Genomic DNA, 15,091 nt, shown 5'->3' with positions numbered 1-15,091 from the left:
ATAATGGTGGAAATGCGAAAAATTGTGAAAATATATAATTAATTATTTTAATTTTTCATTTCAATTTTAAAATACAATAAAAGTGGCAACACAGCCAACGGTTGTTTGTAAGAAGAGGAAGAGTAAAACGAGAAAGGTTTCTATTTGTGTTGCTGTCTTATTGTTTGGGAAATAAAATTTCAATAATAATTTTAATATTGCATGCTAAACTGTGAAGATTTATGTTGTTAAATTGTTTAAAAATTATCCACGGATAAGCTGCAACACAATTGGCCACTAAAGTGAGTGAAGCGCTTGTTTATGCACAGCGCGCCGAAGACGCGCGCTAATTGTTTGGTTGAAATTCGTTGTGTGCATTATTCAGTTCCTTTCATTTTACAGATTACAATATTCATACAACCGGGAGTATAAAAGTGTTAGGATGTACATTAAATCTGTTATTATAGATGGTTTCAAGTCCTACGGACGACGCACGGAAATTCATGGTTTTGACAGCGAGTTTACAGCGATTACCGGCTTGAACGGTACAGGCAAGTCAAACATATTAGATTCTATATGTTTTGTACTTGGTATAATGAATTTGGGACAGGTATATACTATTTTCTTAGCATTTATTTAGGGATTTTCTTAATGTTATAAAAACTTTCAAACACAGGTGCGTGCTGCATCGCTGCAAGATCTTGTATATAAAAGCGGTCAGGCGGGTGTTACAAAGGCTACCGTTACATTAATTTTCGACAATTCCGATCCAAATCAATGTCCACTGGGCTACGAAAAGTGTCGTGAAATCTCTGTTACGCGTCAAATTGTTGTTGGCGGTAAAAATAAATACCTAATCAATGGTAAACTTGTGCAGAATAAAAAAGTGTCGGATTTCTTTTGCTCAGTGCAATTGAATGTTAATAACCCGAACTTTTTAATTATGCAAGGACGTATAACCAAAGTGTTGAATATGAAGCCACAAGAAATATTGTCAATGATTGAAGAGGCAGCAGGTACTAGTATGTATGAGACAAAGCGTGAGGCAACTACCAAGCTAATTGAGAAGAAGGATGCCAAAGTACGTGAAACAAATACACTACTACAAGAGGAGGTCGAACCGAAATTGGAAAAGTTGCGGCAGGAACGTGCAGCATATTTGGAATTTCAAAAAATTTGCCGTGACATTGAATATTTGACACGCATACATATATCTTATCGGTATCTGAAACAGAAAGAGGCGTTACGTTCTATTGAAGAAAATATTGAAAAAATAAATAATCGCATCGAAACATGTAAAACGAATATCAAAGATAATAATGCTGAAATAGAAAACATTGACGAAAAATCCAAAGAAGTGCAAGCACAAATTGATAATGATTGTGGTGGTGCACTGAAGGAAGTGGAAGAAGAACTTACGAAACAGGTCGTGGAAGAAGGTAAAATGGCGGGTAGTTTGAAATCAGCGCAAACTAGTATCGATCAAGAGCAAAAAAAATTACGCGCTTTAGAGAAAAATATTACAGATGATGAGAAAGCGCTAAAACAAAAGGAAACACAAATGTCAAAGGTGCACGATCTGTTTCAAAGCCTTAAAGAAGCTGATGAGCGCGATGCGCAAGCCTACGATGCGGCGCAGAAAAAATTCGAAGCTGTGACAAAAGGTTTGTCGGTGGACGATGATGGTCAGTCATGCTCACTGCAGGATCAACTAATAAGTAAGTTGATTATATATTTTATCTTGTCGGGGGATCATAATAATTTTGGTTTACTGTTTTTTTTTCAGATGCGAAACAACAACTCAGCCAAGCAGAGACAACACTTAAAACTTCCAGCATGGAATTAACACACTGCCGCAATGTGCTCAAACAACGTGAGAACGACAAACAGTCTAAGGATACACTCTACGCCAAGGATCAAGAACTATGCGATAAACTCGAAAGTGAAATAGCTGGACTCAGCGCAAAAATGCAAGCCATTGATTATGAGGATGGCAGCTACGAGGCTTTGCAAGAGCGTAAAAATGTGCTACAGAAGGAGATACGCGATTTAAATCAACAACTGGATCGACGCAATGCCTATCGCTATGAATTGCAATATCGCGATCCTGAACCGAATTTCGATCGCACTAAAATGCGTGGTATGGTCGGCAAACTTTTTAATGTGCGCGATGAAAAGAATAATCTCGCCTTAATGATGACAGCCGGTGGCAGCGTAAGTGCCCTTAATGCCAAATTTAGTGATATATTTCTATTAATAAGCTCTCATTTTTAGTTATACAGTTATGTGGCGGATGATGACATAACGAGTAAGAAAATACTGCAGAAAGGACAATTGCAACATCGTGTCACCATCATACCACTTAACAAGATCACTTCACATCCGATTGATCAGAGCGTGGTTGATTTCGCACAAAGTTTGGTAAGTGAAGTGAAAATTTTACTGTAGCCAGATTTTTTTTTTACCTGTTGCTTTTAGGTGGGTAAGGAGAATGTGCAGTCGGCTTTATCGTTAATCGAATATGATCGTTACTTTGATCCGGTAATGAAATTTGTTTTTGGTCACACCTTGGTTTGTCGCGATTTGAATATAGCGAAACAGGTGAGTAAGACATTGTCTTTATTTGAAAAATATTTGCTGTTTTTTTATTTTTGTTTTTGGTTATTTATATTTTTTATTATTTTAATTAATTAATTTATTTATTTAATTTATGAATTTATTTTTCTTTTATTTTTATTTTTTTTAATTAATTTTTTTTTTTTTAATTATTTTTTTTTTAAATTATTTTTTTTTTTTTAATTTATTTATTATTTTTTTTAAATTTTTTAATTATTTTTTAATTTTTTATTTATTTTTTTTTTAATTATTATATTTTTCCATAAATACATTTTTTTTTTGTTGAAGGTCACTTATCATCGCAACATTCACTCCCGTTCGGTAACTTTGGAAGGCGATGTGGTTGATCCACAGGGTACGCTTTCTGGTGGCTCACGCCCGAAAGGCAGCAATGTCTTGGCTGAATTGTCGGAAATTAAAAGATTGGAAAGAGACATTGGCACGCGCAAAAAGGAGTTACATAATATTGAGCAAAAATTACGGTAAATGTTTTTTTAAATATTTTTTTTGTTGTAGTAATTAGAAATTATTCCTTCTCCTCATCTAGCATCACAACAGAAGCAGCACGCAACTACAATCGCATCAAGGAGCAACTGGAGCTGCGCCAGCATGAGTTGAACGCCTGCAAGCAGCGTTTGGCGCAAAGCACATTCCAGCAGCATCAAGAGGAAATGAAGGCAATGCAGCTGCAAATCGAAACACTCGAAGGCGATCTTGTCAAAGCGCGCGAAACGCAAAAGACAGCACGCACCAAAATCAAAGATATTGAGGCAAAGCTAGCCGATGCTAAAGGTTTTCGAGAGCGCGAGCTAAAAAAGGCGTCCGAGGACATGAAAACGGCAAAGAAGAAATCCGAGGAGTCACGCAACAATTGGAAAAAACGCGAACAAGAATTCGAAACATTACAATTGGAAATAGAGGAGTTACATAAAAGTATTAAAAAGACCACCGAGCAGCGCGACTCTATGGTTCAGAGTATTGAGAAACTGAAAACGAATCTGGAAGAACTGCGTACTGGCAGTACAAGCATCACAAAGGTGGTGGCTGAATTGAAGCAACGCATCAAAGAGCAAAAAGATAAGATCAACTCGCAGAATAGAGAGCTAAAACAATTGTTGGTTAAAAAAGAAAAATTGGCAAAAACCAATCAAGATATGACATTGGAAATTAAGAAAAAGGAGAATGAGGTCAATAAGGTGCGCAACGATAGCAAGGACTCATTTCGCAAAATCGAAACGCTCGAGGAGAAGTATCCTTGGATATTGGAGGATCGTGAATTTTTCGGCACGAAAAACACCCGATACGACTACTCCAAAGAAGACCCGATCGAAGCGGGACATAAATTGAGCGTTATGCGCGAACAAAAGGATAAAATGGAGCGACATATAAATCTGCGTGCTATGATACTGTTAGATCGCGAAGAGGAGCAGTATCAGGAAACAATGCGTCGCAAAAAAATCGTTGAGCAGGACAAAGAAAAGATAAAACACATCATTTGTAAGATGGACGAAAAGAAACGTGAGAAAGTTGAAAAAGCCTGGAAGGTTGTCGATGAGAATTTCAGCAGCATATTCAGCACATTGCTACAGGGTGCGCAAGCACGTCTTAATCCCGTCAAACAGGCAGGTCAACTGTTCGGTTTGGAGATAAATGTCGGTTTCAACGGCGTATGGAAGGAGTCCCTCAGCGAACTCTCCGGTGGTCAACGCTCATTGGTTGCGCTATCGCTAGTTTTGGCTATGCTTAAATTTTCACCCGCACCACTATATATACTCGACGAGGTGGACGCAGCGCTGGATATGTCACATACACAAAATATCGGCAACATGTTGAAGGCGCATTTTACCGGCTCACAATTCATTATCGTCTCGCTGAAGGATGGCATGTTCAACAATGCAAATGTGCTGTTCCGCACCAAATTCGAAGAAGGCGTATCGGCTGTTACACGCACGGTCAATGCGAAGTTGACGCAACGCGGACGTAAGTGAAATGCGTGTGCCAACACAGCAGCGTTTTGCATGTTTATGTTATATTATATATTAAGAATTTATTAACAAATCACACACGCTAAAGAAAAGAAAAAATAAACACTTTTGGTATTAATACAATAAATGTGCGTTTTAAGCTCAGGTGTGTGCCTGAAAGTGAAATGTTAGGTAATGTTGTCTGCTGGTTAATTTATATATTAAATGTAACACTTAAAAAGAACGCATAAAATTTCTTTTGTTTTACAACAACCCTTTACATTTTCCAATTATCATTAACAGTTCATAGCTTCACTCAACTTTGATGTTTTCTAATTGTGTTGAAAGCACTAAAAATGTAAAATATTTATTGTTTTTGCGTTGTACACTGCGTTCAGACGAAATGGCGCGTACACTGCGATAATTTCAATTCAAATAAGTATTGTTTTTTAAATTACACTCAAATGTTGACAGAATTTTTATTTGCACAGCTTGTGAGTTTGACGTGGAGTTTCTTATAACTTAGAATTTCTTTGTATCCAACATACCAAAACGACCTGGTCAGCTTGCAATGGGGTCTCAGTAGTGTTATATACACTCGTCTAAAATGCGGTTGTTGAATATTAATAGCGTGGCGTTTCTATTACTTAGTTTTGTGGAGTATAATTGTGCAACACCTATTGTTGGTGGCAAAGTAATTTATAATCCAGGAAATGGTAAGTTCTAAATTTACTTAAGGTTAGGCAGCTTGTTCACATGATTTATGTTTTGAAGTTTTGAATTGAAAATTTTAGCAGCACCTAAGTATCCTTATATGGTTTCCATACAAGAATTGCATAAACCCATTAATTCACGGGGCGTTGAAGAGTTTCGACATTTCTGTGGTGGCGCTATGTTGAATCGTTGGTGGTTCGTGACTGCAGCACATTGTTTTTTGCGCAAGTAATTAACTAAATATATATGCATATGTGTATTTATTTATCTGTAAACATTTAAAAAGTAATAATTTCCTCCCATAAAAGAAAGTTAGCGCGCATATCAGCCGTTATCGGTCATGAAAACCTCTCAAGCGCCAATCAGAATAACAGTCGCTACGCCATCGAACGTGTTAAGTTTATTTACTATCAGCCGTAGGTATTTCCATTTGCTAAATTTTAATATACACTTAAATTGTTTTCTTAATTATGAATGTATGTACATGTGTACAAACATTGTTTGCGCTTCTGTTGTCATTGGACTTGACAGTACAAATATTCAAAATGATATTGCCTTGGCACGCTTGAAGAAGTCATATGAACCGGAGCTGAATTTAATCAAACATGCCTTTGGCATTTTACCGTTGCCTGACATGAAAAATTTAAGCGGTGGTGAGTGCTTCTTGATGAAAATACCTTTTTGCTTAAAACTCATATATGTCTGCATTTAACTTATTATTTCTTTAACTCGCACTTCGCGCTGCAGTTTCCTGCCAAATTATAGGGTATGGTGCAACACAATATGCTGGGGAATTACAAAACAATTTGATTGAAGGTGAGGTGAAAATAATTACAAAACAAGAGTGTAGCAATATTTTGGGCAGAATATTGGCACCACCACATGATGAAACTACACTCTGTGCATTGGGTGATAATCAAGATACTTGTCAGGTATGCAAGCAGTATACGTTGTTTCTTTTAAGAGTTTAGTTACAGACGTCGATGTGTATTCAATGTATTTTATTGCAGGGAGACAGCGGTGGACCTTTAATATGTAAAGTGAATGATGTTCCTTACATATGTGGTATTGTATCGCATGGACTAACTTGTGGTGTAACAGGTGTACCCAGCATCTATACAGCTATAGTACCTTATTTGGAGTGGATTACATGGATAATTAATGACAAAGTTGAAGATAGCTGAAAATTACACAAAAAATAAATCGAATAAATTTAAACAGCGGAAGCTTACAATTATTTTATTTCCTATTTATCGAAATCGATAAACGCAGGTTAATATCCGTCAATGCAAATTAGTTTGGTTTGACGTTGAGGCTAGATGAAATATTAAAATATTTGTTTAGCAAGCTGTTGAAATACCATTAACTAATGACTTTAAAGACGCTTGTGTTTACTGTGTAAAGAAAATCAATATTACTAACATATATTTCCTTACAAATTTATTAATTTCGCTTTCTATGCTACATCAAACATTGCACGTAATGATGCGGTGCTGGTAACACTTACTTGTGTCACATTATGATTTTGAAATTGTTATCGATTGCTGATTGTGTATATCGACAGCGCAGTGAGCCACCATGGAAGACGGACGGTTCGTGAGCAGAGCGCTGGCAAACCAACAACAAATACAGTATGACACACACGACAGACATACATGAAAATGAAAACGACGAACGTCGACGGCAACGACGATTGACTGTCGATTGTCAACACGACGGTGAATCAAGTGAAATATATCGCTAAATACCTGCAGCAGAAAATAAACTTTAGCGAAAAATTGATTTGATTATTATTTGCAACGAATAAAAATGGTAAGTGTGTGTGGCAAATAGAATCTAAACTAAATTCTATAACTGTGAGCTAAGTAACAACAGGCCACTGATAGTCGGCGGTCGGTACCTGTCGCCAAATACTAGGTGTCTGCGAAAAGTCCATAAAAAATCACAGATTGTGTGTTGGGTGAAAAAATCGGCAAAAAAAAAAATAAAATGTTAATAACCAGCACGGATCATGTGTGTATAGCAGTGGAGCACCAGGTTTCTGCCAATGGAAACAGTCTACCATTGACGCATACTGCTCCAAGTGTGCATAATGTATTCACTTAGTGTGACAGTAAATAAACCGTAGTGTGAGAAGTTTGCCGGGTGACGTCTGACAATTTAACTAAATGGCTGCTGAGGTATTGTACGTACCAATAATAGCGCTTTAGCTCTAGATTATTATGAAGTCTTATGTTATGTTCGTATGTATGCATAGATTTATTGTAAATAAAACGATAATTACTTTGTACTGTTGATCGAAGAAGTATTTTCGTGTGAAATATCCAGTTCTCGCCTTTTTTCGTTTCTTAATTTCAAGGTTTTCAATATTTTATTCAAGGATCGTGTAACGAAACCGCAGAAGAAGATGCTTATCACACTGTTGCGTGAAACCAAGTACATGGAGGGGAAAAAGGAGAAGGAGTGGTACTGGGAAAAGATACAGGCAGCGCTAAACACAATTGGACCCAAGAAGACTATTATACAATGGAAGAAGGTGAGTTTTTGTGATTACTGTTATGAATGATTATTCATTCTTTATGTATAATATAATTAAACTAAAAATTTTGTTTTTGTTACCCTCGAATTTCTTAAACCTATCAACAGTGTTGGCGTGATATGCGTTTGACCACGCGTAAGAAACTTGCCGAATTGAAACGCTGCCAATTGGCAGGCGGGTCACCGCCTCCGGGTATCGAGCTCAACCAAGAAGATAACGACATTATTGACATTGTAGGCACTGAATACTTTTACGAGGAAATGAATGGCGAGTTGAAGCCGGAAAACTTTATGTCGGGCTTTGATTATGTGCCGGAACATTTTTGCGATGCCATTTTAAGCGCTGCTGCAGTATCCAACGGTCAGCAACAGCATATGCAACATCAAAAGGAGCAGCAACATGCAGCACAACAGCAACAACAGCAGCAGCAGCAACAACAGGATCATGCTAACAATGATGCCGAAACAAATGATGCGCCGGGTTCATCGAATCACACCGATACGCATGGTGGCGCATTTCAAACACCCGGCGTTGGCATGCAATCGCACAACGGTGACCACGTATCCGGTAGTAGTTCGTCACAACAGCACAATTCTATGCCACACCTGCAGGCATTCCATGGTGGCCTGCACTCGCATCTGTTGCGCCGCCAACAGCATGCTGCCGCTGCAATGCAACGAGAATCCGCATTTGAGGAGAAACTCTTGCAATTCATGCAAGACGCTTTTCCAAAGAAAAGCAAAAAACGGAAGAATCGAGATCCCGATAAGCTCTTCTTGCTCTCACTCTACGAGGAGATCAAACGTGTGCCCGAAGAGATACGACTCGATGTCAAGGGCGAACTCATACCAGGTGCTCAAAAAATACCAGAAAAAAACACCGGGGAAACAGGAGAAAACCCAATCACAAACACATGCACAAGCCACAGCGTCGTCAACGAGCAAACAAAGTACGAGCACCACAAATGACAAGATACAATTGTCACAGCACGCGCAAATAACGCACAGCATGTATCAGCTGCAAAAGAAATATGAGAAAACTGAAAAAGAAGCATCGCCACAATCTCAAGTCGAACGCGTATCGGCTTCAGCCGTAGCGCTACACGCACAACAACAATTGCCACACACGCTATTCCAATTGCAAAAGAAATATGACGAGGGCGCCGAAAAGGTGCATCAGCAGAATGAGCAGCGCAAACATGTCGAGGGTAGTCATCAGCAACATAACAGCCATCAACAGGCGCCGGCACCACCCACCAGTGAACAACATCTACATCATCCACAAATGGCACATGGCATTATGTTTCCATTGCCACAAATACGCAACGAACAACCGTCGGCGCAACAACATCATGCACACAATCCCCACCAGCAGCAACAGCAGCAGCAGCAGCAGCCGCAACACAATCCACATCAACAGCAAACGCAACAACATCATCCGCCCACCATATTCGGTGCAACGGCCACCGCCAGCGCCATGAGCAGCGAACGGCCAGCCATGGCGTATGAGAATGTCGGGTGAATGCTGAGCCGTTTGTGGGAAGCCGCCTGGGAAGGACGTGTGCACGCAGCGCCGGCGTCCGTAGCGGTTGCACAGCACGAAATATAAACTGCGCCGCGCCCGTTTGCTGTTTGCTAACGACGCACACAATTTCTCTACATACATATGTACATATATTATTTACTAACATAAAATATTAGTATAAAATATTGAAAAAGCAAAGAAAAAAAAAACACTAAAATGAAAATAACTCGAAATTACTTATACATACACATAAATAATATATGAGTAATACAATATAATTGTTAATATTTGTAATGAAAATGATCAGCGTTTGATTTATATGCATTCTTCTACTTCACCACTCTAGTGCTACATATAATTATTATTATTAGCGGTTTCTTTTTTACAATTTTAATTCAACTAGGTGTGTATTTGGCTCCACGTGTTCAGTATGCGCTTGCATCCACATAAGCAATAACCGTTTGATTGATATGCTGAGGATAAACGCACTCAACAAAGCGTCGCTGTGATGGGATTTGTCATTTTGCTTGACATTTGTGTTATTTTTTTTTATTATGCAAAATGATTTTTTGTTGTTTTGCCCGTAAAATTGTAATTTTTACGAGCCAAATGTATATAATTAACGTGCTTGAGTGGGTAAATACTATAATTGGGGGTGCAGCGGCAAGTGGCAAGCATTTAGACTAGAACTAGTTATGAATTAGTGTTACAGTACAATTAATTAAACTAAAAATACAACAATTGATTTATGCGCAAAAATACATGCACACATACATACGTGTGTGGATATGTGTGAATGTATGTACATATATTTGTATGTGTATACGGATATGTGTATGTTTTAACGTGATTTCTTTGAAGTTACATAACCATTTTTTTTCTATATTCCATTATTGTTTAGTTGTTGTGGGAAATTTGAAAATAAATTGCAATAACAAATAACATAACATTTGAATTCCTTAGTATAATTGTTATTATTAATTTGTTTTGCATTATTTGCATGTAAATATTATTATTAATTGGGTGCTAAATTTTCATTTATTAAGGCTGGCGTAGAAATACAGGTGGGCTTGCTTGTTGATAAATATTTCATTATGCAATAATATACATATAAATAATCGTCATGCGCAATAATTAAATCTATTTACTAAAAATGTATTTATTTTGCAATCATACAGCATCAATGCGAAAAGGAAGATATTTTAGGTTAGGTTAGGTTAGTTTACAATGGCTGGCTGTCACTCCAAACAAACATAAAACTACAGGTTGTTGTGGTGGCGAAAGTATGACGAGCTGACAGTCCTTGACCGTAGAAAACATCCGATTCCGTTGCGGTTACGTAAACCCGACTGACGTGGGAAATACAGATCCTTTGTAATGTCATATGAAGGTTCTTTATTAATACATGCTGAAGCTTACGGGACGTTAACGCTTAACGCTTACGTAGCATAAAATACACTTGATATCTAGACTGATACTTCATCTAGTCCCTTGAACTGCGAATCTCCTAGTTATTTAAGCCGAGTTCTAGATAAAGCTGGAACTAAGCAGAGGAGGTTTTTCAGCGTCTCTCTCACGCCTACTCTCATGTACTTTCTACATATCTCTATGTGGCCCATATGGCTCGCTTGTGATGCCAGTAAGTTGTGATCTCTGACAAGGCCAACAATCGTCTTGCAATCCTTTTGAGACCGTGTGAAAAGTTTGAGTATTTTCCTTCCGCTCCCCTGCAAATGTTCTTTTGATCCTACATGCCTTCAAGACATTCTATCGTACTCTAATCCGTCTATCAGTCTCTTCGGAAATTTCGCTATGTATCGTTTTAAACTCCTGAACTGGTTCGATAGTCAAACGAATGTCAGTCTTAGTAATCTTATCAGCTATTTCGTTTCCCGGAACGTCCTTGTGCCCTAGAACTCTGTTGCGTTTGACGCAATGTGATGTGAGATTATTGCTTTAATTGATGCTTTGTTATCGACGTATATTTTGATATTCTGGCAGATACTGCATTATTTCAGAAGCTTGAAGAGTCTGACATCGCGCAATAAATCCCGGCGCTCACTCCATCAGTTATTCTTTACACAATTTTCTGCGTTGTTAGCTATAACAGTAGCTTTCTTACCGCAAATACTTCTGCCTGGAAGATCCAGCAGCTTGAAGCGTCGCCGGAGATCTAGATCCACTCAATAGATCCCGGCGCTCATTCCATCAGCCATTTGTGAATGGTTCGTGTGTGTGTTAAAAGTTCCACTAGTGAGTTGCGTGCCCCTGCGCCATCCACGTTATGGCAGCGTGACTTGAAACCTTTTCCACCAGATAAAGCGTGAAGGTATCTGGTCTATTTTAAACACCGACTCCCTCTGTTTATATTAAGTCTGCCACGAATTTTGGAGTACCCAAAAGAAAAGGGTCAGCGTGACGAGCTTTATTCATTTAGTGATGTCCGTCTGTCGGTATACATATACAAATCCCTCGGATCGATCTGAAATCTTGCACACCCCTTTTTCTCCCCAAGAAGCTATACAGTTGTCGAAACTGCGGATGTCGGACCACTATAGCATATAACTGTCATACGAAATGACCCATCAAAATCATGTCCTTGTATGGCTGACTTTTACTATATTAAAAGTGAAGATGAAGATATTTTTATACGCTTTCCTTAGACTGCCCCTTTGGTCGAATAAAAATCTGGATCCGTTCGGAGTCGTATTTCCATCTGATGAAACTACTAGAAAGTTCAAAAGTTGGTAATTTTTTTTTGGACTAATAAAATCTGTATTGAACCGTTACATTTCCAAATGATTTTCGAATTAGTGACACCATTCTGCTATATGTTGTGCCTGGTAGCCATAATTAATACGTTTTTTTTTATGGAACCTCTGCTTTTATTTGTGGTCACTCGGGTTCCTTTCCTATCCTTTCCTTTCCGTTCCTTTTATTTCCTTTCCTTTTATTTAATTTTCTTTCTTATTATTTCCTTTCATTTTCTTTACTTTCCTTTCCTCTGCTTGCCTTTCCTTTTCCTTTTCATTTTGTCCTTTGCTTCACTTTCTCTTTACTTTCCTTTTATTTTCTTTCTTTTTATATCCTTTCCTTCTCTTTACTTTCCTTTCCTTTAATTTACTTTCCTTTCCTTTCCTTTCCTTTCCTTTCCTTTCCTTTCCTTTCCTTTCCTTTCCTTTCCTTTCCTTTCCTTTCCTTTCCTTTCCTTGCCTTTCCTATCCATTTTTACCTTTACTTTACTTTCGCTTCATTTTCTTTTCATTCCTTCTCTTCATTAGTTTACTTTCCTTTTCTTTACGCTCTTTGACCTTCGAAAGATATATTTTCAGTCATTTCCATCGTTCGCTGAATCCCAGAATCCTAGAACAGTCAATCCTAGAACAGTCAATTCAACGTAGCTGGAATTGTCTCGGATATTATACGGTCATGGGCTGTTCTTTCGGCGTATAAATCCCATTTGGGGTCAATTAGTTAAGTCCGACTCAAATACCATACCTGCTATCCTTCGTTTGTTTCTTCGTTTCAAAACCACATGTGTGAGACAAGCAAGATTTGAGATGAATAAGAAGTGTTAGAAACACAAATTTCAACGAGTTTTATTTGCTTTTTAAAGTTACCGTTATATAAGAGATCGCACGACTCGGAAAGAAGCATTTGGCGCGTGTTGCGAAAATCGAAGAAAACTTGATTATTTTAGTGGGTGCGGCGAAAATCAATTGCGATCAAATATATAGAAAACATATACAACGATATGCAAACATATCTCGTTATTACATCATTTCGGCTAAGGCAATGTACGAGCTTACAACTGTCGCCTCCGCGTGTAAAACAAATCATTAAATGTGAAATTTCGCTTAAAAATGCATAAACACAATAAAAACTAGTTATCAATGAATGAATCAATGCATGCTGTATGCGTAGTTGTTGCTATTGTTGGTCCATCAATCAGCAACCCTAGTTCAACGTTAGGCTTACAGGCAGTTATGAGGGCTGTCCAGCAAGGGCTACTTAAATAATTGCTTATTTAAATTTGAGTGTCATTGCAATTAAACAAATACCCATAAAATACTGTACACTGCTGTGCAAAATATTAGCGTTACATGTGGGCCTCGCAGAATTCTGCTGACTAATGGATAGATAAAAAAAAATTTGCAGAAATCAGCACGCAAACGCATGAGCTCGTTGTGGTTTTCCTTAATGTGCGTTAGAACTTCTTTAGATTATCAACTTAAGTGGAAATTTTGTTGGCAGTACAGTAAATACTTGATTACTTGAACCATATGTACAAATATTAAAGAATGGATTAACTACGGTGAACAAAGCCGTAAATTGTATGGAAATAAAAGCTGCCGTCAGACTTAGAAAATCTGGGTACTAAGATGACTGCGAGAATGGGTATTCTGGAACCCTCGCATACTTAGATATCATAAAACATATATACTTGGACTACCATTTCGCTGAACATGGTCTTGCCTGTCTCCTCTCTCTTACTTATGTGCCTGCGAGGAAGGCATGGGAGGGAAGAATTCACTGGAGGAAAAGGACGGTGAGCTGTTTTACGAATGGATCAAAGATTGCGTTGAGCGTTGGTGGAGAAGTACACTGTCGGTAACATTCCATCAACTCAAGTTTTAGGCTTCCTGTCTACTGCCTCGTCTTCCAAGCGGAGGTGGCTGCCATAAAGGTAGCTATCTACTCCGTTAAATGGGTGGCGACATAAGCCTTGAGTTCGCTGACTGTGCGCTCAGAAGTAGTGAAAGGATGTCTAGACTCTTTATCTCTACCATCGAGTTATTTTATTATTACTCTATTCAGGAAACTGTAAGGCTAATGAGATTGCTAGACAGGCCCCTCAGTCTCAATAACTGTAGAACGCGGATAGTATCTCCTTTGGCTTCCTGTGGCTCACACCAAATCAGCAAGCCGTGCATTCATAAAGTCCTTCTGGCCCGCTGTAAATCGTAGGAGGTCTAGGAAACTCTTCGCTCTCAGCAAAGTCCACCTTTCAGTGGTTGTGGAAGTTCTGACTGGACACTGTTCTTTCAGCATTCATGCAGTAATATTGAACATTTTACCCGATGCCAACTCCTTTGGCTCACACCTGGACTGTTGGACCTCACACCAAATCAGCAAGCGGTGCAGTTGCAATGTCCTTCTGGTTCAGTGTGAATCGCGGAATGTCTAGCAAACTCTTCGCTCTGAGCAAAGTCCACCTTTCAGTAGTTGTAGGAGTTCTGACTGGACACTGTCTGATCAGGATTAATGTAGTAAGATTAAACATTTTATCCAATGCCAACTGCATCAGCTGTTTGGAAGAAGATGAGATAGAAACATCTCAAAACTCCCTCCACGAAAGTTCAGTTTTTGTCAGTTCAATGCAAAAACAATTCGGATTTCATACCTTTAGACATTCAGGTGAACGAGCGGAACTAGAAAAAAACATCTTTCGCTTGGCATCACAAAGGGCTGTATACAACAGTCTAAGTGTGATCCCCTCCGTCGGATTAAGGGAACAGTCATTTTAACCTAACTTAATCTATCGGTAAGGATTGCTCGAGTTCTTCGAACTTTCGTATTTAATTTTTTTAATGCGCTTAAAATCCTTCTATAGAATGAATTTCAAACCGAAGATTTGTCTGTTTTAAGAAGAACGAGATGTTACTCGGAGCTTTTTAAAATAAATGAGCCTTTGATACAAAGCTTTAAAGTCATGTGGACGGATAATCAAAATGTCATAAGAAATTGTGGACCG

General features: G+C 38.4%; 3 protein-coding genes across 5 annotated transcripts; all 3 read left to right on the top strand.

Annotated features, from left to right (window-relative positions):
* The first annotated feature begins 122 nt into the window (after positions 1–122).
* Positions 123–4,707, top strand: LOC126755580 (structural maintenance of chromosomes protein 2). The gene is made up of 8 exons (XM_050468255.1): positions 123–281; positions 382–589; positions 656–1,697; positions 1,766–2,193; positions 2,254–2,400; positions 2,458–2,580; positions 2,884–3,077; positions 3,143–4,707. Exons 2-8 carry the CDS (start codon positions 422–424, stop codon positions 4,581–4,583), a joined length of 3,543 nt encoding a protein of 1,180 aa, XP_050324212.1. The 5' UTR covers positions 123–281; positions 382–421; the 3' UTR covers positions 4,584–4,707.
* A 129-nt stretch (positions 4,708–4,836) lies between these two features.
* LOC126755589 (hyaluronan-binding protein 2) lies at positions 4,837–6,499 on the top strand. Of its 3 annotated transcripts, none has more exons than XM_050468278.1 (6): positions 4,837–5,275; positions 5,357–5,501; positions 5,582–5,689; positions 5,805–5,926; positions 6,021–6,205; positions 6,284–6,499. In XM_050468278.1, the coding sequence occupies exons 1-6, from the start codon at positions 5,167–5,169 to the stop codon at positions 6,455–6,457; spliced, it is 843 nt and encodes a 280-aa protein (XP_050324235.1). In that variant the 5' UTR covers positions 4,837–5,166; the 3' UTR covers positions 6,458–6,499. The 3 variants fall into 3 exon arrangements, with proteins under 3 accessions (XP_050324235.1, XP_050324234.1, XP_050324236.1); XM_050468277.1 differs by having other exon boundaries at positions 4,839–5,275; positions 5,354–5,501; XM_050468279.1 differs by having other exon boundaries at positions 5,206–5,275; positions 5,334–5,501.
* Positions 6,500–7,110: 611 nt separating this feature from the next.
* On the top strand, positions 7,111–9,636 carry LOC126755586 (myb-like protein Q). The gene is given in 4 exon segments (XM_050468268.1): positions 7,111–7,453; positions 7,633–7,809; positions 7,920–8,660; positions 8,662–9,636. Coding segments are annotated over 4 exon segments (1,602 nt in total). The 5' UTR covers positions 7,111–7,441; the 3' UTR covers positions 9,334–9,636.
* Positions 9,637–15,091: the final 5,455 nt, after the last annotated feature.

This window comes from Bactrocera neohumeralis, chromosome 4 (assembly GCF_024586455.1).
Source record: "Bactrocera neohumeralis isolate Rockhampton chromosome 4, APGP_CSIRO_Bneo_wtdbg2-racon-allhic-juicebox.fasta_v2, whole genome shotgun sequence".
NCBI lineage: Eukaryota > Metazoa > Arthropoda > Insecta > Diptera > Tephritidae > Bactrocera > Bactrocera neohumeralis.
Note: the sequence above shows the minus strand (reverse complement) of the source record. Positions and strands in the feature narration are given on the sequence as shown.